General features: G+C 36.1%; 1 protein-coding gene and 1 long non-coding RNA gene across 2 annotated transcripts; one reads left to right on the forward strand and one right to left on the reverse strand.

Annotated features, from left to right (window-relative positions):
* LOC131317277 ((E,E)-geranyllinalool synthase-like) lies at window positions 1–27,650 on the reverse strand. Its single transcript, XM_058346835.1, has 12 exons — window positions 27,290–27,650; window positions 26,880–27,066; window positions 26,351–26,574; window positions 25,666–25,789; window positions 25,413–25,522; window positions 24,829–25,058; window positions 13,542–13,660; window positions 12,694–12,792; window positions 2,762–2,977; window positions 1,544–1,673; window positions 1,121–1,366; window positions 1–528 (listed from the first exon to the last, which is right to left on the reverse strand). Exons 1-12 carry the CDS (start codon window positions 27,624–27,626, stop codon window positions 1–3), a joined length of 2,550 nt encoding a protein of 849 aa, XP_058202818.1. The 5' UTR covers window positions 27,627–27,650.
* On the forward strand, window positions 21,256–23,084 carry LOC131315961 (uncharacterized). The gene is made up of 2 exons (XR_009196944.1): window positions 21,256–21,505; window positions 22,875–23,084. It is a non-coding gene; the product is annotated as an uncharacterized LOC131315961 (long non-coding RNA).
* Window positions 27,651–27,656: the final 6 nt, after the last annotated feature.

Raw genomic sequence — 27,656 nt, forward strand, 5'->3', positions numbered from 1 at the left:
CTAACCCCTGCCCCATTGGAAACCCTTTGTCGCCGGAAAGCACAATCCAAACTTTGGTGGGATAATGACTTTGTCACGCCCAACTGGTATTGGAGTAGCGCTCCGTGCGAAGTTCTGTCCAGTATTGAAATTCCTGCCTCCTTGATATCCGGATTCGCCGATCAAGCGAGCCTTAACTTTTGAACATTTTATTTCCGTTTTGGAAGGAGATGGAATTCGTTTAGGGACTGAATTCTCCGGAGGAATGTAAATCCCTCTTTTAATGTCGTGAAATAGTTCTGTATCCGAGTCGAATCGATTGGAAGAGTTGAAAAACATCTGAAAGACTTTCAGGCATGATAAGTGGAGAAGCTTGCATGGTTTGGGCAAATCATTGGAGCCATAATCCATCAAAGCATGCTCCAATAACTCTGTTTTCTTCTCATCTAGCATCCCTTTGACATAGGAAATTGAGTCTTCAATCTCTGCCTTTGGATTGCCTTTTAGGTGGAGCAAAACAAGGTTTGTTTTCCCATCTAGTTGCTCCTTCTGCCAATGCACAAATGGCGTGATCTTTTTAGGCAAAACAAAATAAATACTTCATAAAGTGTGGTATATGGTGGAGATTCAAAGTTACTGTTACTGAAACACGTGACGGTGCTGGACCCGGGGATGCTGCCAAGCTGTCAATCTGGCCGTTCATCTAGGCAATCGACGGTTTAGATCTCAATATCCGAGCAACAGATTATTTAGATTTTTATGCGCTCGGATTATATCCGAGCCATCAGTTCCAAGATGAACAACCATATTGGCCGCCACCAATGTCAAGCACTGCTTAGCAACATCTCCCAATCCAGCAGTGCTCTAAGAGCACTAAATAATCACTCCCCACAAAGCAGACACTCAATTTAGGCCATGCATGGGATTTAGTATTATTTTCAAAATTTAGTTATTCAACCCGAATTTATATAGAAAAGGACTACTTCTACATTTAACACTCCGGGAGTAGTGCTCCTATGTCTCATAAGTAGTGGAGTTCGAATACGTTTCATTCGTGAAATCCATTAGTTATGTGAATAGAGGAGAAGAATTTCTCCAAGAGTACTAAACAATTATCCGGGAGACCGACTCGTTTGAATACCTGGTAGCTTTGAATGTCGTTCAATAATCGCGATGAAGCCATTAGCAATTTGGTGATGGGTTCGTACTGGGAAGGTTTGAGTTTGTGGTTCGGTAAATTCAGGTTGAGAAAACACGAAGCTGGAAGAACTATTGTGTGGTTGGCAATAGAAATCATGCCAGTCTCAAGGTATTCCTCCATGGATGGTATGTATCCGTTGTTGCTCCATGTAGTTTCCACCAGCCACGAGCCAAACGTTTCCTGCCACTGCCAAACACGAAATATTTTTTGAAAAATTACTTTGTACGCAAAAAAAAAAAGAGAGTACATAACATCTCTATGAAAATCGTAACATTTAAGTGATTATTTCATTATAAATTTGAAGACTAATACTACAGATCAACTTATTGCATGTAAAGTAAAATCGTATGCACAAGTACTTACAATATCTCGAAGATTGTCGGTAATGTCACTTCCTTGTTGACGGTGGTGTTTCTTAGCAATATCAGTGACAAGGCCATCAAGAGCTTCAAAGATAATCCTACCATGCCCGCACAAACCTTTTCCATCCCATCTGTTCATCAAAAGTTTGGGGTGAAATGTGCTACTTTTAATTTTACCCCAACCAAAATTGCAACTTCTGAAAAATTGTATAGGCAGAGTGCCATTATAAGATTTCTTTGTCGAGATCTGAAGTTGAGTTGATGGCCACCAGAATGAAGTAGTCAAAATTAGCTAATTAAGGTTTCGACTCTGTTCTGTCAAAGTTTTCAAAATGAAAATTCCATAAGTTACTTTTAAAATTGGATTTCGGTCGTAATTTTTTAATTTTTGGATTCCTCTCGTCATAATGAAGTAATAATCCTCAAAAAATTGACAGAAAACTAACATGTTCGATTTTTTTTGAATAAGAACAATAAAAAATAAGTCATTTACCTTATTAAGCCGAATGAGGCCTTAAACTTGCTTGATTGAGGGGATCGTAAAAACTTAACATTTCTTTGAATTGTTTTAGAAAGAGGATTACAATTATTCAGAGAGATGAAGATACTATTTTAAATTTAAACTCGATCGGATTATAGCCGCACAAAATTGAATAACAGAGGAAAAGGCTGGATTTTTTTTATCTTAAAAGAAATTGGAATTTGGACTGGAAAGGACAGTCTAAATTGTTCATTACTGTACTTAATGATTCGATATTTTTTCAGAAGAGTCTCAATTCTTACCAACAAAAGTGTCTGAGAAAATCTGAATCATTGATTATATGAATGTATGATCCAAATTTAGAGGTCAAAACTTGGACAAAAAATAATCCGAACCCCTCTTAAAAATGTCTAAGAAAATAAGAATCATTGATTATACCAATGTATAAGCCCAAATTTAGATGGTCTCGACTTGTTCAGAACTTCGACAAAAAAGAATCTAAACCCCTCTTAAAAATCAATTTTTTTAAAACATGGCCCCGTTCCACTAACTAAAATAAGAAATAAATACTTATTTTTTGAATTAGTAATAATGATGTATTATGAAAAAATAATCTATCTCGTAAAATAAAAAGTAAATACTTAAAAAATAAGATCGTTAGTGAAACGGAGCTCATTCTGAAAACTCAACAAAAAGAAGTCTTTTTCTTCTATTTTTTGGAAAGTGATTGTATTGTACCTTTGAACTGCCTCGTTCAAGCTTTGCAAGTCGTCAAGTGAACCTTTCATGTCAAAAAAATCATCTGCAATCGTAATAAGTATGGCACTTTTTGCAACAATCAATCGAACAGCTGAACCACGTGGCAGAGAACTGCTGGCGGCTACAGCAAAGTAACAATATGTCGTTTTCTCCCTACCAAATCCCATCTCACTGAGCCCCCACTCCTTGGACCACCTATGCGTACATACCCATGACCCATAGAAATTAGAATATTAGAATGAGATTACCAAGGGAAAATTGAATTTTTTTGGAGGCATATTTTATAGTCAGCGGGAATTAAGGGAAGGTAGTGAATTGGTTCACCGAAAGTTCAAAGACTATTCATAATCTTGAACCCATCACCGTTCACGATGGGGCTCAAATCCTAGTCTCCCACAATGGAGGACCAAAAGTTACCAATGGGTTATAAGCCCATTTGGAAAAATTGAAGTTAAAGTGCCTTTTGTAGGTTCTTTTATTTTTGGGTGCTGGAAATGGAAGTGTAGGAATGTTGCTTCATCAAAGGGTATTTTTTCATCATACCATACCACTGCCTATAGCCTGTAGCGAATTTCACTGCACATTTGTTGGGACTGAAGCTAAGGTCTCATCAAGTGTAGGTGATGTTAAGAGTATTGTACTAGGCCGAACCAAACAGCTCGGACCATGTATTCGATAGAGACGGACCAGAGCTAAGCCATAACCAAGCCTAGCGTTGTTGGAGCCCAAGCTCGGCGATGTCTGAGGCTCGGATGAGGATCCCATCTTAACTGCTCAACACCTTGGATAGATGACTCCATCACGTCTCACTCTCTCCATCGGACCACGTATTCGATAGAGACGGACCAGAGCTAAGCCATAACCAAGCCTAGCGTTGTTGAAGCCCAAGCTCGGCGATGTCTGAGGCTCGGATGAGGATCCCATCTTAACTGCTCAACACCTTGGATAGATGACTCCATCACGTCCCACTCTCTCCAAGCCGACCATCTCTTAGCTCGGGCAAAGTCAGGGTTTGGCCACACTCAGAGCCACGCGCCCTTCCCCCCCCCCGCGCGCGAAAAATGGATACGCCAAGAGATAATGATTGGCGCACATGGGAGTACCAGCTTACCCTGTAAACGATTACAAAACCCAAACCACTGATGCCACAATGACACCAGCCAACCCGTACAAGGCACGTGTGTAGAGACCCGTGTTTAATTTCAATAATTTTAATGTTCAAATAAAAGTTAGAATTATGAAATAATGTGAAAGGTGATGTGAATGTGTGTTTGGAATTTATGTGATAGGATTTGAAAATTTGGGGTGCAAGTGTGATTGAAATGTGTAGTGGTATAAATCGCGGCGGGGGGTGTGTGGTGGGGAATCATTTTTTTTTGACCACACTCCCACCCTCGTCTCTCTATCTCCGTTTGACTCCCTCCCTCTCTCTCTCTCTCTCTCTCTCTCTCTCTCTCTTTCTCTCTCTAGTTTTTATTGCTTCTCCTCCATGGATTCTTGAAAACCCATGCAAATTAAGCCTTGTACTAGCATCCCCAGTTCTCAGTTTGCATGGAAAGAGCTCGGAGGAAGTGTTCATGGTCGATTTTAAGCTCGGAAGCTAGGACTTGCTTGGAATTTGAGAGTTTTGCTCAAAACACTTTCGGTAGGGATTTCTCTTCTCTTTTATGTGTTTATGTGTTGGTTAGATGTGTTTAGGGGTGTTTAAACATCTGTATTTGTTGTTGGGAGAAATTTGTCGAAGCTAGAAATCGCGCGCTGAAAAACCTAAGTTCTATCTGTAGAGATTAAGTCCTACAGGTAGGAACAGTCTTGAGGTGGTTCTGTTTTGGTTTTCTAACGATAGAAACTGAAAATTTGGTTCTCTACCGGTAGAACTATTTCTCTACTGGTAGGAACAGAAAATTTTGAATTTCTGGAAAAACTTCGAGCGAGCATTACTTTATCATCCGAACTCCATTTGGGGCATGTTATATATCGAAATTGATGTACGAAAAATCTATTTTCTAATCGTGGTGGTCTCATGATCAAATTCTAAACCAATTAGAAGTTATAGCTGAAATACAGTAGGCTGGTTAATAGAATCTATACGAATTTTGGAGATTATGTCATACTCGAATTTTACGCGTGATTTGGTACACTTCTGAGTGTTCCAGGTGAACATATAGTATATATGCATTAGGCATCCTTTACCCTTAGAATTATTTGAGTGAGACACGGATGTTTCGAGGTGCGTTTAATTATTTGAATGGTCTAACAAGTCTTAGGTGGAAGGCTAGCATGCTTAGGAGATGTTTGTTGACACCTAGAGAAAATATGGGTCGAGATGGTTGATTGTATATTAAAGATTGAACGGGGATACTTCAATGACGATGATTGATTATATTTATGAATTGAAAATGTGGGTTACAACTATTAATTTTCTCTTGAACTATAAATTGGAAGGTGAAGCAGTTTCTAGCTACTTGAATGAAGTTGAGTTTGTGATCAATTAGTAGATACTTAGTAGTAGAATAAATGGGTTGGTGACGAGATTAATGATGAGATTGATGAAAAAAGTGATGTGAAACGGTTGGCTATGTGTGTGTGTGTGTGTATATATATTGAAACGAGAAATGGGGATAATTAATCATGTAAGAACTTGCATAGTATAAAGGATATGTATTGTTGCGGTGTTGATATGCATTAAGATGAGTTGATGTTGAAGTCATTTGATTGTTGAGAACTAATGGTTGATTTACAACGTGAAGGATGTCGGGATCCTGTAGCTGGACCGACAGAGGATATCGGGATCCTTTAATTGGCCTGGTAGGAGCAATCGCTCATAACTTATTCTAGACCCACTAACGATTGAGGTGCTAGGCAAAGGATATCAGGATCCTATAATTGGCCCAGCAAGAGCAATTGCTCAAGGAACATGACGATGAAATGATGATAAGTGTGGAACTCTGATAATCTTGGTTAGGCTATGTATTACTTGGTATTTAGAAAATGGTTGGATTCACTCGATGTTTTGGAAAAGGATTTTGAAAACAAAATCCTCTGGTATTCTTGAGTGAATCAACGGACTTCAGTATTTGGGCACAAATCAACGGACTCTGGTATTCAAGTTCGAATCAACAGAGCTTAACTTGTACTAGTTTTGTGTGACCCTACACTACTTTGCTATTAAAAGGGGATGGTTTTATACGAAAATGGTTTTGACAACTGGTAATGGGAAAGAGGATGTAGAATAGAGTATTTGCATGAGAAATAGTGAACCTAAAACATGAGTGGCATCGCAGATCTTTTGGAACGTCGATAACATGCTTGGTATGAATGCAAACTTATTGTCCATGTTAAACTTATAAAGGAAAGCTTAATGTAATTGGATTTTGGTAAATGATAACTTGAGACTAAAACATGAGCGCGTGCGTGTGAAAGTGAGTGAATTCATGATATGCTACCGTTAACTTGAAAATATGGAAAGGGAACACAAGGAATGATATGACAAGTGTTAACCTGATACTTAGAAGATTAAAATGGGTAGTCGATCGAGTGCATTCTTTGATGTTGTATTGAGGTTGGGTTCAAAGTGTCCATGTTGCTTTATATTTCTCACTTTATACATGGTATGTATACTTAGACGAGACGTACGTGGATTGGTGAAGGGAGATAAGAAAGAGAAAATGATCGTTAATGAACCTAAAATACTTCTAAGTCATCAAAAGAGGAATGTAATAATGAGATATGATATTGGGGTTGGCAAAATATAGGTTTTAGATGAAAGGTATACGTGCGAGGTTAAGCAGGTTGGTATGTGAGATAAAGTATCTATGTATGCCTTGTTTAAAAGTTTTGATTGAGTCACATATTCTGCTTCTAGTCAAATTGTTATTGTTTTATTAAAATATTTTCCTTGGCACTCGTCTTCTTATAAGCATATAGAGTTGGTTAGAGATTTTTTTACTTGGCAAGTGTATGCTGAACCCTTCATTTTTAGGTACCCACCAAGGCATATAGCTTGGAGAGCTTGGAGGACAAGTCGGGTGTCATTCGTAAAGCCTTGTATTTAGTTATGTTATCGTCTAATGTCAAATGTGTATTGAGCTAAAGAAATATGTAATTTCGTTATAACATATTCAATTATGGAGGATTGTAAAAGATGTATAACTTCTTCTCTTTTGGGCATTAATATATGAGGGTATTAGTCTATGAGATGATGTTTGGCATAACATTTTGGGTATGTATGTTTGTGAGGATGATATGTTAATATTGAAAAGTATTATTAATTATGTTTTAATTCGAGAGCGTTACAACTTGGTATTAAAGCATAGGTTTAGAATACCTTAGGATCGTGGGTAGACACTTAGTCACATAGGTCTAGCAGTTGCATTTGGGGCATGAATTGTGTATGCTTATGTGAATGGCTTTCATTTGTCTACATGACATTGCATTTATGTTTATGTGGGGTGACGTGTTGTTGTTGACCCGTGTTGGAAAAATTGGAGGTTTGACCTCCTAGTTGTGTTGTTATTGTTGATAATTTCCCTTCTTTGACCTTTTTGTAGCAGTTGAAAAATTACATGCTTCGCGAATACAGGTATTTGTGGAAAGTCATATATTGATCTGTATTCTGTGAGTAAATAATGATTGTTGGAAGTGCTAAGGGATTGAATTAAAAGTGTGATGATCGATTTTAATGTGATTAACTTACATGGTCAATCTTGAATGTACAGTGCATGTAATATGTTTATGTTAAGTAATATGTTGATTGTTAACAGTGATGGTATTTGGCATATGTGAAACTCGTTTATTTTTTTTAAAACAATGGCGTTTACTTCTGAATATTCAGTTTGAAGTACGGCCGGCCACCGCAACTTCGGGACTGAATGCCTTGAATAAAAACTCTTTAAACAAGATAAAAGGAAAGGATTTACCTTCTGCTATTGAACTAGATAAGGATAGACCATGTGATGCTATAGTTAAAGATTTGTATCTCTTTGTCGATTTTATGCTTTTAAACATGGAATTATATATTCTGTTGTGAAGGGTATGCATGTCTAAGTAGCTCTCAACTTGCTTTGTCTTTTGTAAGTACGTGTTTTTGTATCCTAATAAGAATTGAGGACTACAAAGTGAAATGGTTAAACCTTTTTGGAATTGGAATGTTTTTTTAATTACTTTTATGAGATTAAATTGGCATGTGAGTTCTTGATACTTGGGGATGTAATGATATGATTGGATGATGTTATGTGATTAATAAGAACTTGTGTGAGACTACGATAGAGTCTAATGTTATGTTGATACTATACTGTAGAAAGTGTTGGAATAAAGGGCTAAGCCTTGAAAGGAATCCCTGTATATATCGTATTGTGATGGGGTTATTCTAATGGGAGAGTTTTAGTTTCAAAGGGAGAGTTTTAGTTTCAAAAGAAACGAAATAAGGAATCCGCGTGGGGAAGGAAAGATGAAATAGAAAGAAGTATTCAGACTCATCTTATTTGTGTTATCTTGATTGATGTGTCTGCTGCATATCCGAGTTGTGGCATGACTATGATTGAAATATTAGTGTATAGAGTTAGAAATGAATTGTAGGTAGTGGACTGAACGACAATAAGCAAACGTATGGCTGGATTATTTTTTTCGAATTGAACTCGAGCAAAAAGAAAGATGGAGATGGTAGCATTCAGGAAGGGTTGTTTGGCTTGTTTAGTAAGTCATGTTTGTTCAATTTAAATTGAGATTGTTAGCGTCGCATCATAAAATGGACAGGTCCAGAGTTAAAAGTCGGTGGATCTTTTCTAGGGAAAACTAATACGTGTCCTATATTTTCATGATCAAGTGTTTAGGGTTAATGTGATATCTGTAGCGAAAAGTTTTGTGGAGTAGTTAGAGTAAGGAAGAATCGACGTAGGAAAGGGAAGACAATGTTAGAAAGAAATCTTGCTATATTTTTGGTATAATCAAAGAAAATTTCTCAAGTTATGACTTCGTGTTTATTGAATGGTTGCGTAACTTTGATCACAGTGGTTTTGCGTTTATTAATTGAAGCAGATCATGTTGAACCGTGGTTTACCAAATTTCGGAACAAAATTTCTTTAAGGAGGGTAGAATGCAGAGACCCGTGTTTAATTTCAATAATTCTAATGTTCAAATAAAAGTTAGAATTATGAAATAATGTGAAAGGTGATGTGAATTTGTCTTTGGGATTTATGTGATAGGATTTGAAAATTCGGAGTGCAAGTGTTATTGAAATGTGTAGTTGTATAAATAGGGGGAATGTGTAGTAGAGAATCATTTTTTCCACCACACTCCCACTCTCATCTCTCTCTCGCTCCGTCCGACTCCCTCCCTCGCTCTCTCTCTAATTTTTCTTGCTTCTCCTCCATAGATCCTTGAAAACCCAAGCATATTATGCCTTGTACAAGCATCCTCGGTTCTCGATTTGCGTGGGAAGAGCTCGGAGGAAGTGTTCTTGGCCAATTTCAGGCTCAAAAGCTAAGGCTTGCTTGGAATTTAAGGGTTTTGCTCAAAATCCTTTCGGTAGGGATTTCTCTTCTCCTTTATGTGTTTATGTGTTGGTTTGATGTGTTTAAGGGTGTTTAAACTTCCGTATTTGTTGTTGGGATAAATCTATCGAAGTTAGGAATCGGGTGCTGGAAAACCTAAGTTCTACTGGTAGAGATTGAGTCCTAGCAGTAGGAATAGTCTTGTGGCGGGTCTGTTTTGGTTTTCTACCGGTAGAAATTGAAATTTTGGTTCTCTACTTGTAGAACTATATTTCTCTACCAGTAGGAACAGAAAAATCTAAATTTCTAGAAAAACTTCGAATGAGCATAACTTTATCATTCGGACTTTGTTTGGGGCATGCTATATATCGAAATTGATGTACGAAAAAATCTACTTTCTAATTGTGGTGGTCTCATGATCAAATTCTAAACCAATAAGAAGTTATAGCTAAAATACAGTAGGTTGGTTATTAGAATCTCTATCGATTTTGGAGGTTATGTCATACTCGAATTTTACACGTGATTTGGTACAATTCTAAGTGTTCGAGGTGAACATATAGTATATATGTATTGGGCATCCTTTACCCTTAGAATTATTTGAGTGAGACACGGATGTTTCTAGGTGCATTTAATTATTTGAATGGTCTAACGAGCCTTAGTGGTAGGGTAGCATGCTTGGGAGATGTTTTGTTGACACCTAGAGAAAATATGGGTTTAGATGGTTGATTGTAAATTAAAGATGGAACGGGGGTACTTGAATAATGATGATTGATTATATTTATGAAATGAAAATTTGAGTTGCAACTATTAATTTTCTCTTGAACTATAAATTAGAAGGTGAAGTTGTTTCTAGCTACAGGTATGAAGTTGAGTTTGAGATCAATTGGTAGATACTTAGTAGTAGAATAAATGGTTTGGTGACGAGATTAATGATGAGATTGATGGAAAACGTGATGTGAAACGGTTAGCTATGTACATATATACATTGAAACAAGAAATGGGGATAACTAATCATGTAAGAACTTGCGTAGTATAAAGAATATGTATTGTTGTGGTATTGATATGCATCAAGATGAGTTGATGTTGAAGTCATTTGATTGATGAGAACTAATGGTTGATTTACTACGTGAAGGATGTCGGGATCCTATAACTAGCCCGGCAGAGGATATCGGAATCCTTTAATTGGCTTGGCAGGAGCAATCGCTCATAACTTATTCTAGCACTGACGAGTGAGATGCTAGGCAGAGAATATCGGGATCCTTTAATTGGCCCGGTAGGAGCAATTGCTCAGGGTGCATGACGATGAAATGATGATAAGTGTGGAACTCTGATAATCTTGGTCAGGCTATGTATTACTTGGTATTTAGAAAATGGTTGAATCCACTCGATGTTTTGGAAAAGGATTTTGAAAACAAAATTCTCTGGTATTCTTGAGCTAATCAACAGACTCCAGTATTCAAACTCGAATCAATAGAGCTTGACTTGTACTAGTTTTGTGTTACCCTACACTACTTTGCTATTAAAAAGGGATGGGTTTATATGAAAATAGTTTTAATAGCAGGTAATGGGAAAGAGGATGTAGAATAGAGTATTTGCATGAGAAATAGTGAACCTAGAACATGAGTGGCATCGCAGATCTTTTGGAACGTCGATAACATGCTTGGTATGAATGCAAACTTATTGTCCATGTTAAACTTGTAACGGAAAGCTTAATGTAATGGGATTCTGGTAGATGATAACTTGAGACTAAAATATGAGCATGTGTGTGTGAAAGTGAGTGAATTCATGATATGTCGCCGTTAACATGAAAATATGAAAAGGGAACACAAGGAAGGATACGACAAGTGTTAACCTGATACTTAGAGGATTAAACTGGGTAGTCGAGTGCGTTCTTTGATGTCGTATTGAGGTTGGGTTCAAAGTGTCCATGTTGCTTTATATTTCTCTATTTATATGTGGTATGTATACTTAGACGAGACGTGCGTGGATTGGTGAAGTGAGATAAGAAAGAGAAAATGGTCGTTAAAGAACCTGAAATGCTTCTAAATCATCAGAAGAGGAATGTAATAACGAGATATGATATTGGCGTTGGCAAATAGAGGTTTTAGGTGAAAGGTTGACATGCGAGGTTAAGAAGGTTGGTATGTGAGATAAAGTTTCTATGTATGTCTTGTTTAAAAGTTGGGATTGAGTCACATTCTGCTTCTAGTCAAATTGCTATTGTTTTATTAAAATATTTTTTTTGGCACTCATCTTCTTATAAGCATATAGAGTTGGTTAGAGATTTTTTTACTCGGTAAGTGTATGCTCAACCCTTTATTTTTAGGTACCCACCAAAGCATATAGCTTGGAGAGTTTGGAGGACAAGTCGGGTGTCATTCGTAAAGCCTTGTATTTAGTTATGTTATCGTCTAATGTAAAATATGTATTGAGCTTAAGAAATATGTAATGTCGTTATAACATGTTCAATTATGGAGGATTGTAAAAGATGTATAACTTCTTCTCTTCTGGGCATTAATATGTAAGGGTATTAGTCTATGAGATGATGTTTGGCATAACATTTTGAGTATGTATGTCTGTTCGGATGACATGTTAATATTGAAAAAAAGTATTATTAATTATGTTGAAATTCGTGAGTGTTGACAATGTGCCTGTACTTGGTGAGCAAAAAGCAGATCCTATAAATACCAAGTGATGCAGCCCCAAAAAAGGTACACCTAAACTCATACTCAAACCTTAGTCTCTTGCTTTTCTCTTTGCACATTCTCATCCTCTCACCGGAGGGCCTTGTTGGGAAAACCCCCGGCCAGGTCTTAGTCATGCGTTCACTGTGCAGGTAAGGGCAGGCAAGAAGGCTAGGCACCCGCAAGACCCATTGAAGAGGAGTTCAGAACCAGAATCACGGGCCACACATGTATGTTTGGTAGGTTCTTTATTTTCTGATGGTAAATCACATTTGGCTTAAATCAATTTATATGGATGTTAGGTGATTGCTTATATCTATTTTTCACACGAACCCAATTCTATGAATACAAAATTGGGTGTATATAAAATGTACACCAGATTGCGTTGGATCCAATTCAGGGTTCCACACTAATGATATGAGCCATTCAATTTGTTTTGCAAAATTCATTTAAAGGTTTGGACAAAAAATCAGCTCATTCGAATATCGGTAAGAGCATAAGAGCTTCATCGATTCATTCAATTTTATCCATGCGAATTCAAGGATGAAAATTGATCAAGTTCTGCCGGTACCCTAATGAGTTGATTTTTAAAAACATATTTTCAATAAATTAAACGGCTCCGATTATTTGTGTGGAACGTCAAGATGGATTTGATATGATCCGGTGTAATATTTTTTTTTTTGGTTTCCATATCATTGTGAATGCTACATAATTAATATTTAGAAAACATGCATACCTTGTCACTTCTTCGAGTTCTCTTTGATAGATCGATTGCCGAAGCTTGTAGTTCTCCACAGCTAGTTTCATTAGCTTGTCATTATGAAGACATGATAACCTATTATTTTTTTTATATGTTTTCATTGGATGTTAGAAGAGTATTTTTTATGACATTTTACCATAACAACAGGAAAAATTATTAACTGCTCTTGAACCATGACTCAAGAACAGGCACAACAGTAAGCTTCAGCTATAAAGCATATTTTCCTTAATACTCTCTCCGTCCTTAATAAGTGTTTGGCCTGCAAATATAGGCCTTACAAAATATGCATTTTTTCCATTAAAAGATTCATGCCTTGATTGGATCAAGATTTGGAAAAAAAAATTCAAACTCAAAAAAACACTCGTTACTCCAACTTTCAATCATTATTCTTCACTCTTATCCCTATCTCCAATCATTATTCTCATTTCTCTCTCTACTTCCAATCATTACTCATAAAAAATTCTCAAAAACTCATCTAAATACAATATCAATATTTTTTCGTAACTTAAAAGAACTCATTACTATCCATTGATTTATGGAAAAAAATTTGATTTTTTTAACGAAACAAATGTATTATTTTAAAGGCTTAGGTTTACAGGCCAGACACTTATTTAGGAATGAATGGCTCTTTAAAGGACATAGTTCAGCGATCAAGTTTTCTAGTGCCCAAAAAAGTACTCGATAGTGACAAATTTGTGTAGAACTCTTGAATAGACCCCACACAATAATATGATTATCAAGTATTCTTGGAGCATGCCTCTCGGAGCATTGAGTAATCTCTCCTGATAATTAATGAGCTTGAGTGAATTTCAATTGAAAAATACCTATAGAAGGAGGCCTTTGCAATCCAGAGAGCATCGACATGATCATTTACGTCAATCCAAAATCTATGGTCAAGATGATCCAATCGAGCAATCCATGGAAGACTTAATTCATACTCAACCTGTTCAATGGCCACACACGGTTTCATTGGTTGAATATATATAGTTGGTATCAGAGGAGACAATATACTTGAGTGAGGATTAGATGTGTGCACATAAGTGTTTGTGTATATATGTGCATATAAGTGTTCGTAATGTTGTTTTTTTCCCGACGAAATAAAGAAAATTTTATTGATGTACCGTGTACGTAATAAACTTGAACGTACGAGTCATTATTGACGGCTGATTATTTGCTTCATTTTCGTTGCATCATCTGCTTCCGTTTCGTTTTTTGGATCATTAATATTGATAGGGATGGGGACGAAAGTGAGTGGTATAAGGAGAATAGAGCCGAAACGTACAGCCGAAACTCGTTTTCGGATCACTTCACACAAATGGCCCGTTTGGATGCAGTGTTATGAAGGGGTGTTAACAATACCCCTGGGTTAAGCCTGGGCCCACTGCTTAACGCCTGGTTTGGGAAGCAATTTCGGCTGGGTATTCACAATCCTCCGTTCTTCTATAATATCTGAGACAGGGGTATTCGAGGGTCTTACCTAGTACCGACAGCTAGGGTTTGAGGTATTCATCGCTTATACCCCTAATCCCCCTAAAAAATGGACGAATCCACCCCTGTTTATCCCCTTTCTCCCACCCCCAGGCACCATTTCTGTCGCACTCTTCTCGGTCTAGTTGTTTAAAAAAAAAAATTTAAGTGTTCCAAATTTCAATTTGTTTGAACCGGTGAAAAAAATTTAGTTTTTTAATCATTTTATCCTAAATGGTCATAGTTAAATTTTGACTTTAAGACTCTCGTTGATTAGCCCTAAGAAAGTCATACAACCAAATATCTCTTAAGGCAAACCAACGAGAGCCCTAAAGCCAAAAATTAATTATAATTCTTTAGGATAAAATGATCAGAGAAATAGTATCTTTGCACTGATTCAAACCGATTGAAAATTGGAACACTTAATTTTTCAACCTACGATTTATATATTAAAAAAATATGGTTAAAAAATTTAATTGCTCTAATTTTCAATCTATTTGAACCGGTATGAAGATCCTATTTCTCTTATCATTTTATCCTAAAGGGTCATAATTAACTTTTGGCTCCAGGCCTCTCATTAGTTAGCCCTAAAAGATACTTGGTTCAACGACTTTCTTAGGGCTAATCAACGAGAGCTCTATAGTCAAACTTTAATTATGTCCGTTTAGAATTAAATGAACAGAAAAATAAAATCTTCTCACCCATTCAAACAAATTGAAAATTGAAACACTTAATTTTTCAACGTACATTTTATATATTAAAAAATATGGTTAAAAAATTAATTGCTCTAATTTTCAATCTATTTGAACCTATACAAAGATCCTATTTCTCTGATCATTTTATCCTAAAGGGTCATAATTAATTTTTGGCTCAAGAGCTCTCGTTAGTTAGCCTTAAAAGATATTTGGTTATACGATTTTCTTAGGGTCAATTAACGAGAGCCCTATAGTTAAAAATTTAATTATGACCTTTTAGAATTAAATGATTAGAAAAATAAAATCTTCTCACTCATTTAAACGGATTAAAATTTGAAACCCTTAATTTTTTTTGCTCAACACGTATTTATTCTAATTATATAATGAAACTAACAAATTTTGTTATAAAACACTGCATAAGGGCAAAAAAATCATTTAACAGCTGTGGGCTCCCTGCTCGGCGCGATCGAAGAGTCGCCACCCAGATTTTTAAGATGGATGATTCGAAAAACCGAGATGTTGTTTTGAAAAGAGAGGCTCTAGGTCTAGTGAAAACGTTGAGATTTTGGATCCGGAAGCCACGTTATGAGTGGGGAAGGCTTTGTTGAAAAAGCACCCCGCTCGCCCGGTAAAAATCGATCTCTACTAAGCATTTTAAATGGAGAATTTAGTATCATTTTAAAAACTTAACTTTAAAACATGTATGGAAAAGGGACACGGGATTAAATATAACACATTGGCTTTCTTGTGATGCCAACTAAACAGTATGAAATTGATGAGCAATGTACAGAAAATAAAATAACAGCATTACAGTAGTCCACCGATATCATGTGAAACACCGCACGACGACTCGGATACATTCCACGGTGTAACTAAATCACTGTGCGGTACATCTGTTTACACATTCCAGTATCAGTTCGCTTTTACATGACAAAACAAACCATAGGTCCGCAAAATAGTTTTTTAGATTTCCCGAATCTTTGAAAAATGATTTACGAAACCCTTTTATTTACATCCTCATGTAAAGCAATGTTAAAAGCTCTTTGAAATAATAAAAGATTAAATATTAAAAGATTTAATAAAATAAAATAAATGACTTTTAACATAAAACTTGATTATGGAATGTACTCACACAAAAAAGTAATAAACAGACTAAACAGAATAACATAAGAAGTATGTACAAGAAACAAAATAATGCACGGTATAATACACTACGTCATACAGTGTTGTAAAACGCTGCATGATATAGCGTATCGAGTGCACAAATTATTTTTTTGTTCGTTTTGAATATAAAGCTCGTTTGAAACCCAAACTCAATCTAGACCGAGAAGGGCCTCGATCGGCTCCCTTCAAAGCTAAACGTGGTTTAGCCCAAGGAATTTTTTTATATCTTTTGATCGAAACTTGGATGTGCTTGAAGGTGATTTGTACTTGAAATGCTTAAATGGGGATTGAAGGATATGAGGTTGTTTGGATGTTTTGAGGTGGAGATTCTCCTAAGTCAGTAGTTTACTGAACTTAAGAGGAGAAGAAGAATGGGGGTATTTTTAGAGAGTGAGAGTCTAGAAAATGGCAAAGTAACTTTATTTAGAGTTGAAGGGGTGCTTCTCAACTATAAGGGGTATATTTATAGGCAAGAGGGCCAAGGATGATCAATACAAAGATGAGAGGTGGCTTCTAGGCCGGATTATTGCACCTGTAGGCATGGGCGACAACTTTCTGCAACTGTCAGAACTTTTTCCGAAACACCTCGCGACACAATGAGAAATGCCGTGTTGTATTTTGAAATCTCATGCGGCGGAGTGATTTTTTGAAATGTCGTGCGGTTTTTCGAGATAGCTTAGCACACTGAACTTCGCGGGGCGCTCCGGATACTCCTGAACTCGGATCTGGGCGTGGTTCGAATCATTGGAAAGTTTGTCGAGTCCTCTTTCTAACCCAATTGATTTCACTCAAAGACGTTTTATACATTGAAATGTGTGACCATTTTACCATCAGTGTGTTATAGAAAAAGTTGTTTTTGACAAAACAAAAGCGTTTTTCTCCTTGCAATTGAATCGAGGGCCACCCTACATGTTTAAAAAAGGATTTCTTGAGGTTTAGAGAAGGAATAGCAAATGAGCAGCAATCTAAGCCTTGAAGGTATATTTTTTCTTTATTTCATCATCGGGGAACTTAAAGATTATTCGGATGCCCAAATTAGGGTGGTTACAACAGCTTTTTACATCAATCTCCCTTTCTTATACCCCAATTAATCCTCCAATCAAACCAAGTACTAATTTATCTCTCCTTTCTAATACCTCATCCAAACCAAGTATTCCATCCGTCCCAAATTCTTAGTCCTATACGGTTTTACGTGTAATTTTTAATTGTTTATATTTATTTTTTATGTTTTCAAAAATATTGTTTTATGAAAATAATTGAAATCTATTAAATAAGATCAATATTGGATATTTTAAACAATATATATTGAGAGATATGGGCCTTTGAAAATTATACGTAAAACCATAGAGGACTAAGAATATGAGATGGAGGGAGTACTATTTAATACTCCCTTCACAAATGTGGATCATCTCTTATTAATCAATACCTTCTACTATTCAATGCCCCCCAATTTAATCCCGTATCCAAACGGGCCCTAAGGTGCAAAAGGCCTTTTTGCTTCGTCATTCCTTCGAATGGGCACAATCTGTCTTACATGATTGTTTTTTTTTTTTTTTGAAATTCATTGACTTGGAAAATAATTCAAAGTCTGTGGTGGGTCGTGATTTCCATTTGATAGGCGCAGTGTTTTTACATGAATTGTTTTTTTTTTTGAAATTCATTGACTTGGAAATTTTTTCAAGCCCGGGACAACAAAGATTTGATTTGCTTGTCAGTGGAATATTTGCTAGGGCATTCTACAATACGACATCCCAAGAAAAAATTATTTGTCCAAATATGTCATGCAAGCAGCCGAAAGTAACTTATGTCTAAAAATTCACCATTGATGATAATATAAAGTAAAAAAAAAAACTACCAAGTCTTATATAGTGTGAATCAAAATGACTTTTTTTATCCAGCGTAGGAGCTGTTTTGATAAAAGAAATATTGTAAAATTTATAAAAAAAAAATTTATTTTTACAACTCAAAATAAATTTTTTTTTTGTGGTCAGAAGTGAAAGTTTTTTATTATTTATTCTATAATAAAAAGGTAAATCTATATAATATGGAAGAACTGTTTTTGAATCCCTTATATTTTCAACTCTTGGATTGATACATATTTTTTCTACAGCTGAGATTTATGGATAGTAGAACTAAAAATATATTTGGAAACCTAAATATATTATTATCATTTCTCTGCATAAATCTCAACCATTTATTCATTTCCTTTTTAGGACCCCAGAAATTAATCGAAACAACAAAGCAAATGGGATTTTGGAAAGATATATATATATATATATATATATCAGTCCGTCTTCCGTAAGGACCACCTCATTTTAATAAAATGCGGACCTCCCTTTTTCAATTGAATTTTGATGATCCGAGCCGCTCAATGTGTTCAGAACATGATTTTAAGAGTACCCGCGAGAAATCAGCAAAAAAAATGACCGGGAAGGGCTTCATCCGAGCAGTTTTTGTTTGTTTTTTATCGAACCACAAACAAAAACTGCTCGGATGAAGCCCTTCCCGGTCATTTTTTTTGCTGATTTCTCTCACTTACTCATAAAATCACGTTTTGAACACGTTGAGCGGCTCGAATCATCGAAATTCGATCGGAAAATGGGAGAAATGAAGAGGTCCGCATTTTAACTAAAATAAAGACTCCCTCATTTGAGACTGACTGTGTGTGTGTATATATATATATATTGAAACAGGAATCTATTTTATAAAACAGAGCGGTTTTTCTTTAACAAATATCTAGGCATACAAACAAAGTAGCATCTATAGCCGTTTAATTGTACTTTCTGATAAGATTATAGCCATCGGATTAAATGAATATTTTCTATTATATACATGCTAATGTAAAAAAAGAAGTTACACGTTTCCTTGATATAGAGAAATATACACACCCCTTCCATTTTCAATTGATTTCTCTAAAGTTGATTTTCTTACATAATTCAATATTTGCTTTTAAATTGATTTCTTTAAGGTTGATTTTTCTACAATAAAAAAAGTAAACAATCATTTTTAGATTCATACGCGAAAAGGAAACAACCTTTTTTTTATAAGAATACACACAATTCTTCTACGTCGGGAAAGAAAAATTACACTATTTTGAGTTTTTTTTTTTTTTTTGAATACTATTAATGAGTGAAGGAAGATGCCATGTTGATTTTAGTTTGCCATTGTGTTAAAAAGATTAGAGGGATATTCAAGAATAATTTTTTGACCATTAATTTGGAGCCGTGCATTTTGGCACGGGCATACGCTAATATATAAAACAGTGACGCAATATATAATCCTTATGGTTATTGAATCGGCAAAGCAATATATATGGGTATTGAAACGGCAAGTCAAAGCAATATAATTATATTCTTTCTCTATGTGCATTGCGTGTTTGTAATTATGGTAAACCTATACATAATTTTACGCTTTTTATTTTTTAATTTTATGGTAAACCTACACGTACAGTTCTCTTTCTATCCACACCCTCTTATCATCTGCACCGTTCCTTTTCCGATCAAATTGCGACAATCTAAGCTGCTCGGCTCGCTCAATATGTTCGAAACGTGATTTTAAGGGTACCCGCAAGAAATCGGCAAAAAAAAAAATTCGGGAAGGGTTGGGTTTGAGCAGTTTTTTCTTGTACCGAGCCCTTTCCGATTATTTTTTTTGCCGATTTCTCGAGAGTATCCTTAAAATCATGTTCTGATCAAATTGAGCAGCACGGATCGTCGCAATTCGATCAAAAAATGGGAGGTGCAAACCGTAGAAAAATCAGGGATCACTAACTTGAAAACTGGTGCCTATTTTTTCTTTGCAAGGGCGTTGGGATGTTAGTGAGTGTTATTGTACAGGGATTTGGTATTGAATTGAAAGACGAAAATAATTGTGCGGGTTAAAGTAAGAGGAGGTTAGAGTATTGTTGGCTAAAAAGGTACTGTGTTCTTAATTGGTTTGGACATGCCAATGTGAGATCATAATTGGGAGCATAATGTTGATAGTTTACTTTGCATCTTTCTATTTATTCCTCTTTATTTGATCACGTTCATAAGTCGGGTTCTTCGGTGTTTAGGTGTAGAGGTCTTTTTGCTACTTCAGTGCACATCCCTAGGTTCTTCTGAGACTATGATATTTTATTTTATTTTTTCTTCGAGATATGTCATCAGTTTTCAGGTTCTTGTTATAATCAAAGCAAGGTTGTCAATTTCGTACCATACCGGCTGGTACGTATCGGATTTGAGGATAACCAGTGACTTACACATTAAATACCGTTCCGGCTATAATACCGGCGAGTACCAGAATTTCTGGCCGATCTCGGATGAGATGAAGGTTCCGGCAATTCCAGCCAGTACCATTTTTGAACGGACTGTGCGTGTACATGGGTTTCACGTCCAGCAAATCCGGCCCGATCCGGATGAGAGAGAGAGAGCTACCTGTTTTGCGGCTTTTGCCATGACTGAGTGTGTGTGTGTATGAGAGAGAGAGAGAGAGAGAGAGAGAGAGAGAAAGGGGCAGCAGTCACGCAGCAGCAGGAAGGGGAATTGATGTGTGAAGCCCTAGACCACACAATTACTTTATTACCCCTTTACTCTATTATCTTTTTTTATCTGCCCCTTACTTTACACTCTCGAGTACTTTTTTTTTTTAATGCAAGTATTTTTCCCCTTTTTTTTTTTTTGGATTGGATGACTGGACGTGTAGAGACCCGTATTTTAGGGCCGTATTTTTTTTTTAAGAAATATTAAAATTATCGAGTAATGTCGTAAATTGTGGAAATTTGAATAAAGGCATGGTTATAAGATTAGGGGATCAATGTGACATAATTGCAAGTGCAGGGGTGAAAGTGTGATAAGTATATATGTATATGTATATGGGCGTACAAGGAAAAAAAAAGGGCGCTGCTATTCGCAGCCCTCTATTTACTCCCATAGCCCGTTAAAAATTTCCAATTATACTCGACAGTTAATTACCGAAATTGAGATATATTTTCAGTGTCCAATTATCGAAATATAATATTTTTTTCAACAGATGTTTACCGAAAATGCATGTTCGGCAGTTGTTTACCGAAAGTTGAACATATTTTTAACATGTAGTTACCGAAATATAATCTTGTTTTCAACAGCAATTTACCGAAATATTATTTATGATTTTCAACAATCATTTACCGAAATTTAGTGGGCTACGGGAGTAAATAGAGGGCTGCGAATAGCGGCGCCCAAAAAAAAACCATTTTTTCCCCTTTTTCTTTTTTTTTCTTTCTTTCTCTCGGCTCTCTCCCTCCGAAACTCTCCCTCCGAAACTCTCCCTCCACTTCTCTCCTCGATTTCATCTACTTAGAGCGTGATTCCGAACAAAGCCCAAGAATTAAAGTCGTTATACGGCGCATGGGCTTTCCGAATATCCAAGAAAAATCATGATCGGACCGCGTGGGAGCTTGGTTGACTTGGTCAAAGGTTCGGGTTTTGCTCAAAACCCATGAGGTAGGGATCTCTTACTCTTGTTATGCATTTATACGGTGTTTACGTACCTAGATCGTGCTTTGTTTCGTTGTTTGAGGTTGTTTGTTCCATTTCCGAAATTCTGCAGAAACAGGGTCTTTGTTTTTGGGGTTTTACGCCTTCTTAAACTCATGATTGAATTTTGGTTCCTTCGTATGAAATAGAGTAGACTTAGAGCCCGTTCTAATGCCGCTGGAATCACTTGAAACCGTTGAGAATTGAATTTATGGTAATATCTAGAATACTGGTCTGCAATCTGTCTCGTTTTCTGGGTTTCAGCCCACTTCGAATGGCCATAACTTTCTCATCCAATGTTCTTTTTACGTAAACTTTATCTCGGTTTGAAGGTCTTGAAATTAGCTTTCGTTTGCCACTGGAATCGTCTTGAAACTCTAACTACACAAAAAGTTATGATCGATTGAGTGGAGGTATGTCAATCTGTCGGGCAGATTCGTGTAGCCTCGGTAAACCCCTGGTTAACCACCCTTGGAGTGCAGATTTGACTAGGGTTCCTTTACATCTTTCAAAGGTCATTCAATTGCCCAACTATTGGGACTAGAATCACTCAAAAATATTAAGAACTCGATTTATGGTGATTTTTAGAAGATTGAACTGTAATCTGGAAATTTGGGCAGCGTATAGGGCTGCGGGTTTTTCATCAATTGTTATAGCTAAATGACGCTATTGGTTATGGGTCCTTATGGGTTTTAAAGATTGGTAAGTTTGTGATCTTTTGGCGTTGGTTTCAATATTTTTGGGTTTAAAATGAAAGGGAGTATGATTTATTTGGATTGAATTGAACTTAAACACTATTAGGGCATTGTAATGAGCATAAATAGAATCATTGAGTATTGTCTAAACATGTTTCCATTTGATTGAATGTTTTAGGAAGTTCGAGTCGTCACGTGGATCGAGGTGAGTGATTTAATACCTAAATCACATGGTTTTGAACTTGTTTTCCTTATCGTACTTATTTGAACATGTTTTATAAATTGTGTACTCCATGGATACCAATGAAAGGTGGACCTATTTGTAAAATATTTGCGAATCTATTTAATGGCATTCCCAACGTCCGGTCTTGCTAGGGGACGGCTTAATGGCTAGCAAGGGTGTTTGAGGTTGGTATGTGTTTTGGGATAATGCGTAGACGGCTGGCTTATCCACTACCGGGGACGCCTGGTAGCTTTTGAATTTTGAATAGCGGAATGTGCATTATATTTGGCTTATGGTTTTGAGTTCCTTGTTTTGAAAAATTATCAAATTATTTTGCATTGTCCATGGAAGGCATGTGAGTTAAATATTAATCATTCACACGAGCTTTGGCTTATGTATTTTCTTTTCCACCTTTCAGGAAGCGACGCGTAGTGTGGCAGAGTGTTTACTTTTGAGATGTGTTGTATATTTGGAAAAGAAAGTTATACTTCATGATCACTTAGCTTTGTGTATGATTTGTTTAGTTTGTAAATTTGTAGGTAAGCACAGCTCTGAGAGGTTTATCCTTTTGGTTTGTAAACCTATGTAAGACTTTGGTTTATTATCAATAAAAGTTAACTTTTGCTTCCGCTGTTATGTTTAGCCCCTTTTGATCATCGCTTGCTTAAATGATATTTGATTTGTGATTTGGCCTTAGTGAGAAATCACTGGCATTTGTCATGATTACGACCTCAAGGGGCGGGTCAGGGTCGTGACAGGACGAGAGTTATATAATGACAGGTTTAAATTTTTTGTTGTCTAATGAAAGTTTATGAGGTAATAAATAAATAAATAAAGTTTATGTTATCATGAATTGGATGTCTTGAGAAAAATAATGAATTTATAAACATATATATGGGTAATTGCACTAAATCTGAAACGGTACCCAGTATTTGACCGGTACCGATACGTACCTTACCAGTAGAAAAATCGGTACCCTTGCCGGTACGGTATTCAAAACCTTGAATCGAAGGTATCCATTTTTCTTTTCGACATGTTCATGATTGAGCATGTCTGTTATGAATGTGTAAAATACCACTGCTCTCTCATTCCGAATTATAGCGTTTTCTATTTTCTATGACATTATGCATTGAACTCAAAGAACAGGGTTGATTGTCAAACACTTTGTTTTATGGCAGTTTTCGTTAAGAAAATTATGTTCTATTTATCAGCGGCGCAAGGAGAGATGTCATTTTGGCTAGGGACCATCACGGCACTAATTTTACAAGCACCGACTTTCATCGGAAAGACTTGAATTGATTCAAGTTTTTTTCTTTTCTCTTTGCCGTTTTGAGTTTGTCCGGCTGATAGGTAGGATTATATGGGTTCAATTCCTGAACCTCAAACCCGACCGTAGCACGCCCAAGTAAACACACACCCGTTGCTGCTCTATTCCGGTTCTGCGACGTCAAAATCGTGAGCAACCATGATGTAAGCGAGGAATTACGTAATGTAATTTTTATGCAATTTTCTTCCTTCTAAGGTAACGGACTCCCCTGTCTCCCTTCTCTGTACTTTTTTTTTTTTTTTTGTGTCCATTTGTTCTCTGTTGTTTGGCATGGTGGACAAACTAATGTCAGTGATAGGGTGATGAGCAACTGATTATGTGGTGTGTTGAATTTGATGAGAGCTTTATTTATCAGATTATGAGATCCGTCACAAATTTAAATGTATAGAGTTGGATAAAGTTATGACTCCTTTGTCAATTGTGTTTATTAATATTCTAAGCTTTTTCTATCAGGGCTATATGAAGCGGCTGGGAGGCTGGTGTTGCGGATTATGAGAGACCTAAGGGAAAATATGGCAATGGAGGTGGATCGGTGCATGAGGATTACATATTAATCATGAGAATATTCTTCGAAAGTTGGACCATTTTCAGAATTCAAATACACTCCTCGATCAAGAAAAAAATTACACTCTCCTCGATAATTCATCTTAGTTGTGTTCGAAAATGTGTTACGTTGTGCCTTCAGGCACGAGCAATTTCTAGTTTGTTAATATAGGACACTTTTGGATAATACTACCTATCACATGTTATGTCAATAATGCAAACACCAGGGGTTGTGATTAGAGTGTCAAAAAATTATTTGTCTTTTCTCAAAAAAATTTGGATTAATCAGTTGTTTCAACAAAAAGTATTAAAAATCAAGCATATAAAAATTTGGATAAAAAAATGAAAAAAGTTCATATAAGATGAAGAAAAAGGCAGTAAAAGATATTGAAAGCCTTGCATTTAATTAATTAATTAATTTTTTCTTTCTATCATGTGCATGGTTTGTTGTTTAATCTGAAAATAGTTTGGGTCAAAACAGGAAGGGCGAACGAATAATTACCACTTCATGAAAGCTTGGCATCTCTAGAAGACCATCTTCTTCACATCTCCTTCTCATGTTTTTTTCAAGCAATTTCCTTGCAAATGATCTTGCCTCCTTCAGTTCATTTGCTCCTGAAAACATAAGATCTGTAGCTCTGTAAATGTTGAGCATTGCACTCGTGAAATATCCACTGTTTCTTTCTATATGAGCCAAGATGTCTTCATAATGCACAAACCAACAGAAGCTCCCTGCAAAAGCATTACCCTTACTACATAAATACGTATAGAAATATCGTATACCTATATCATAGAGAAAATAAAGCACTACCGTCGTGACCATATTTATGCAAGTACTATCTTTATAAAATTCACGTTATATGCCACTCACCACGTTGTCTAAATAAATAAATAAATAAATAAATATATATATATATATATATATATATATATATATATATTATATTTTTGGATCCCCTTGTTTTTTGGTTGGATCTTTGAGGGATTTATATAGCAGTTTATTGCTTATATTTTGCTCCTCGATTGATTTTAATAAAATTTTCTTTTACTGACAAAAAAAAATTGAGAGAAAGAGTGAGAGAGTACATGGAGTTATATCGTAGCCATGCATCCGCAAGAGCCGGAAGGCTAAAGAGTCTTTGTATAACTTTGCTGGTTTCAAATTACCAACTCTTGTTTGTGGCCTCTTGTAACTCCTAAAATATTTCAACCACAATTTTTTGAAAAAAAGAAGAAGAGAGAGCAAGCAATGTCAGTTCATGACAATAATCAATTTGGAAGATTCTTAATAGGAATTTTCACTCCAAAGAGTAAAAAGTAAGTATTATTTTTTAATTACCTGTTAGCCTCTGACAAAATCACTTCAATCTCTCCACTAAAATGCTCAGCCAATCCTAACCTCGTAACTGGATTTACCAAACTAAGCTTTATGAGCTCTTCATCCATTGGATACATGGGTGGAACTGCAATCAAAATATATATATGAGATTAAATTATTTACACCGTCATATATATGTGTGTGTATGTGTCATTTTAAGGCCACATATATGTACGCAAAATCAAACGACTTTTCAACCCAACCACCCTACATATATCAGCACCAAAACTACAACCCCAAACCCTACGTACACCGGTTTTTGTCACTCATAAGCTTATCCGGATTTTTTTTTGATAGGAAATTTTATTTTTTTATTAAAAACTCGATAATAGGTACATCGAGAAGGGGAGAGAAAGCATCATTGAGAGGAAAAAAATCAATCCAGGTTTTTGTTTCATTATCCAATTATTCATTGGATTTTCTCTTTTTTGGGATTCCTTTTGCTCTTGTGTTATTTCATGGAGCTTGGGTTTTCATCTTTCTCTGTCTTTTTCTTCGATGTATTCATTGTCGAGTTTGAATTTATTTGCCGTTTAAAAAAAAAATGACACCGGTTGACAGAAATTCTGACTCCACCCCTGTTCTCTTCGAACATTTATACTCCTTTAATTTTATCATTTTCTTCTTCAAATTATAAAAAACCAACCTCCGTTTGGACATCTTCGAACAAGTCTCTCGAGGTATTCTTTGCACTTTCTCTCTCCTGTAGCCATGAAAGCATAAGCTGTTGCAGAGGGCGAGTGTAACAAAGAGCCATCCTTGTTCAAGCTTTTTAGTATGATTTCTCTATCGATGTTGCGTGTGGATGGTAAAGCTTCTAGGAACGACAGTAATGGAGGATAGCACTGGTAATCATTTACGTCTCCTTCCCTGCAAATGCGTGATTAATCGATCAATGTGGTCATGAAGACAAAAAGAACGAATTTTGTCAATAAATGTAGTGGATGAAAATAGGAAGCTCATTTTATCCCAAGTATAGTCTATAATAATAAGATAAAATAATAGACTTCAAGTTTGTCTGTATTAGTATCTGATAAAACAACGCCTTACTATTTATTCATTATTTTTGTGGTGCACACGGTAAGATGAATAAGTAGGATTATAGTTTTTCCTTAGCCATATTTATTTTACTAATGCACAAAATAAGAAATTATCTACTTGTGAATAAAACTTACGTTTCAAGAAATTGTTCCCTTTTGAGTAGAACATCTGCAAGTACTCCTTTTACCTCGTCGGCAACACCTAAACCTGTAGCTTGGGCTAATTCAACCATTGCAGGGAAAACAATTGTAAACCAACGAGGAAGACCGTGATGTCTTTCTTTCAGAAGCGTCTCTGAATTTTCACGAACAAACGCTAACCCTAGCATGAGAAAAACAAGGACATGTTCATGTAGAAAGAGACTATTAAATTTGGGACAGAGGGAGTATTATTTTTTTAATTGGTAAAGAAATTTTATTTCTACTAATACTCGAAGTGTCTATCAAAGGGAGTATTATTTTTTTGAAAAATTGCTTTATTTTGCATGCATGACAATTCTAGCTAGGCTAAAATTTTCTTTGTACTTCATTAATTGATATTGTACCTTTGTTTATATTTGTATCTCCAAGGTTCCACTTTTTGAGTGCAACAATACAAGCTAGAGTCGAAGGAAGGCTATCAATGGTAGGAAGACCATTCATATATCTCTCCCCCCAAAACCCTTCTTCTTTCTGGTTATTCAAAACCCATTCCAAGCAACCCTTGAACATAGGGCCGCAGCATTGCTCGAACTTATTAGGGTTTTCAGCTGGAATCATGGCCAGCCATGCAGTATCATACACAGACGCGGAAACGAATGAGTTGTAAACATCGAAGGTTGAGAAAATCTCTTCCCTGACCTTCTTAACTAGAGTTTCAATGGAAAATGGCGAGGATTCCATAGTATCGGGAGAGAAAGAAAACTGGGGATG

The sequence above is a fragment of the Rhododendron vialii genome, chromosome 2a (genome assembly GCF_030253575.1).
Source record: "Rhododendron vialii isolate Sample 1 chromosome 2a, ASM3025357v1".
NCBI classification, from domain to species: Eukaryota; Viridiplantae; Streptophyta; class Magnoliopsida; order Ericales; family Ericaceae; genus Rhododendron; species Rhododendron vialii.

What these genes read in the sequence shown, in the direction of transcription:
- LOC131317277 (XM_058346835.1), bottom strand. Translation starts at nt 27,626, where the DNA reads ATGGAATCCTCGCCATTTTCCATTGAAACTCTAGTTAAGAAGGTCAGG. An exon ending in ATTTTGTCAGAGGCTAACAG is followed by an intron (nt 25,523 to 25,665) that starts GTAATTAAAAAA and finishes GAAATATTTTAG; the next exon opens with GAGTTACAAGAGGCCACAAA. An exon ending in GCAAAGGCCTCCTTCTATAG is followed by an intron (nt 12,793 to 13,541) that starts GTATTTTTCAAT and finishes AAAAAATAATAG; the next exon opens with GTTATCATGTCTTCATAATG.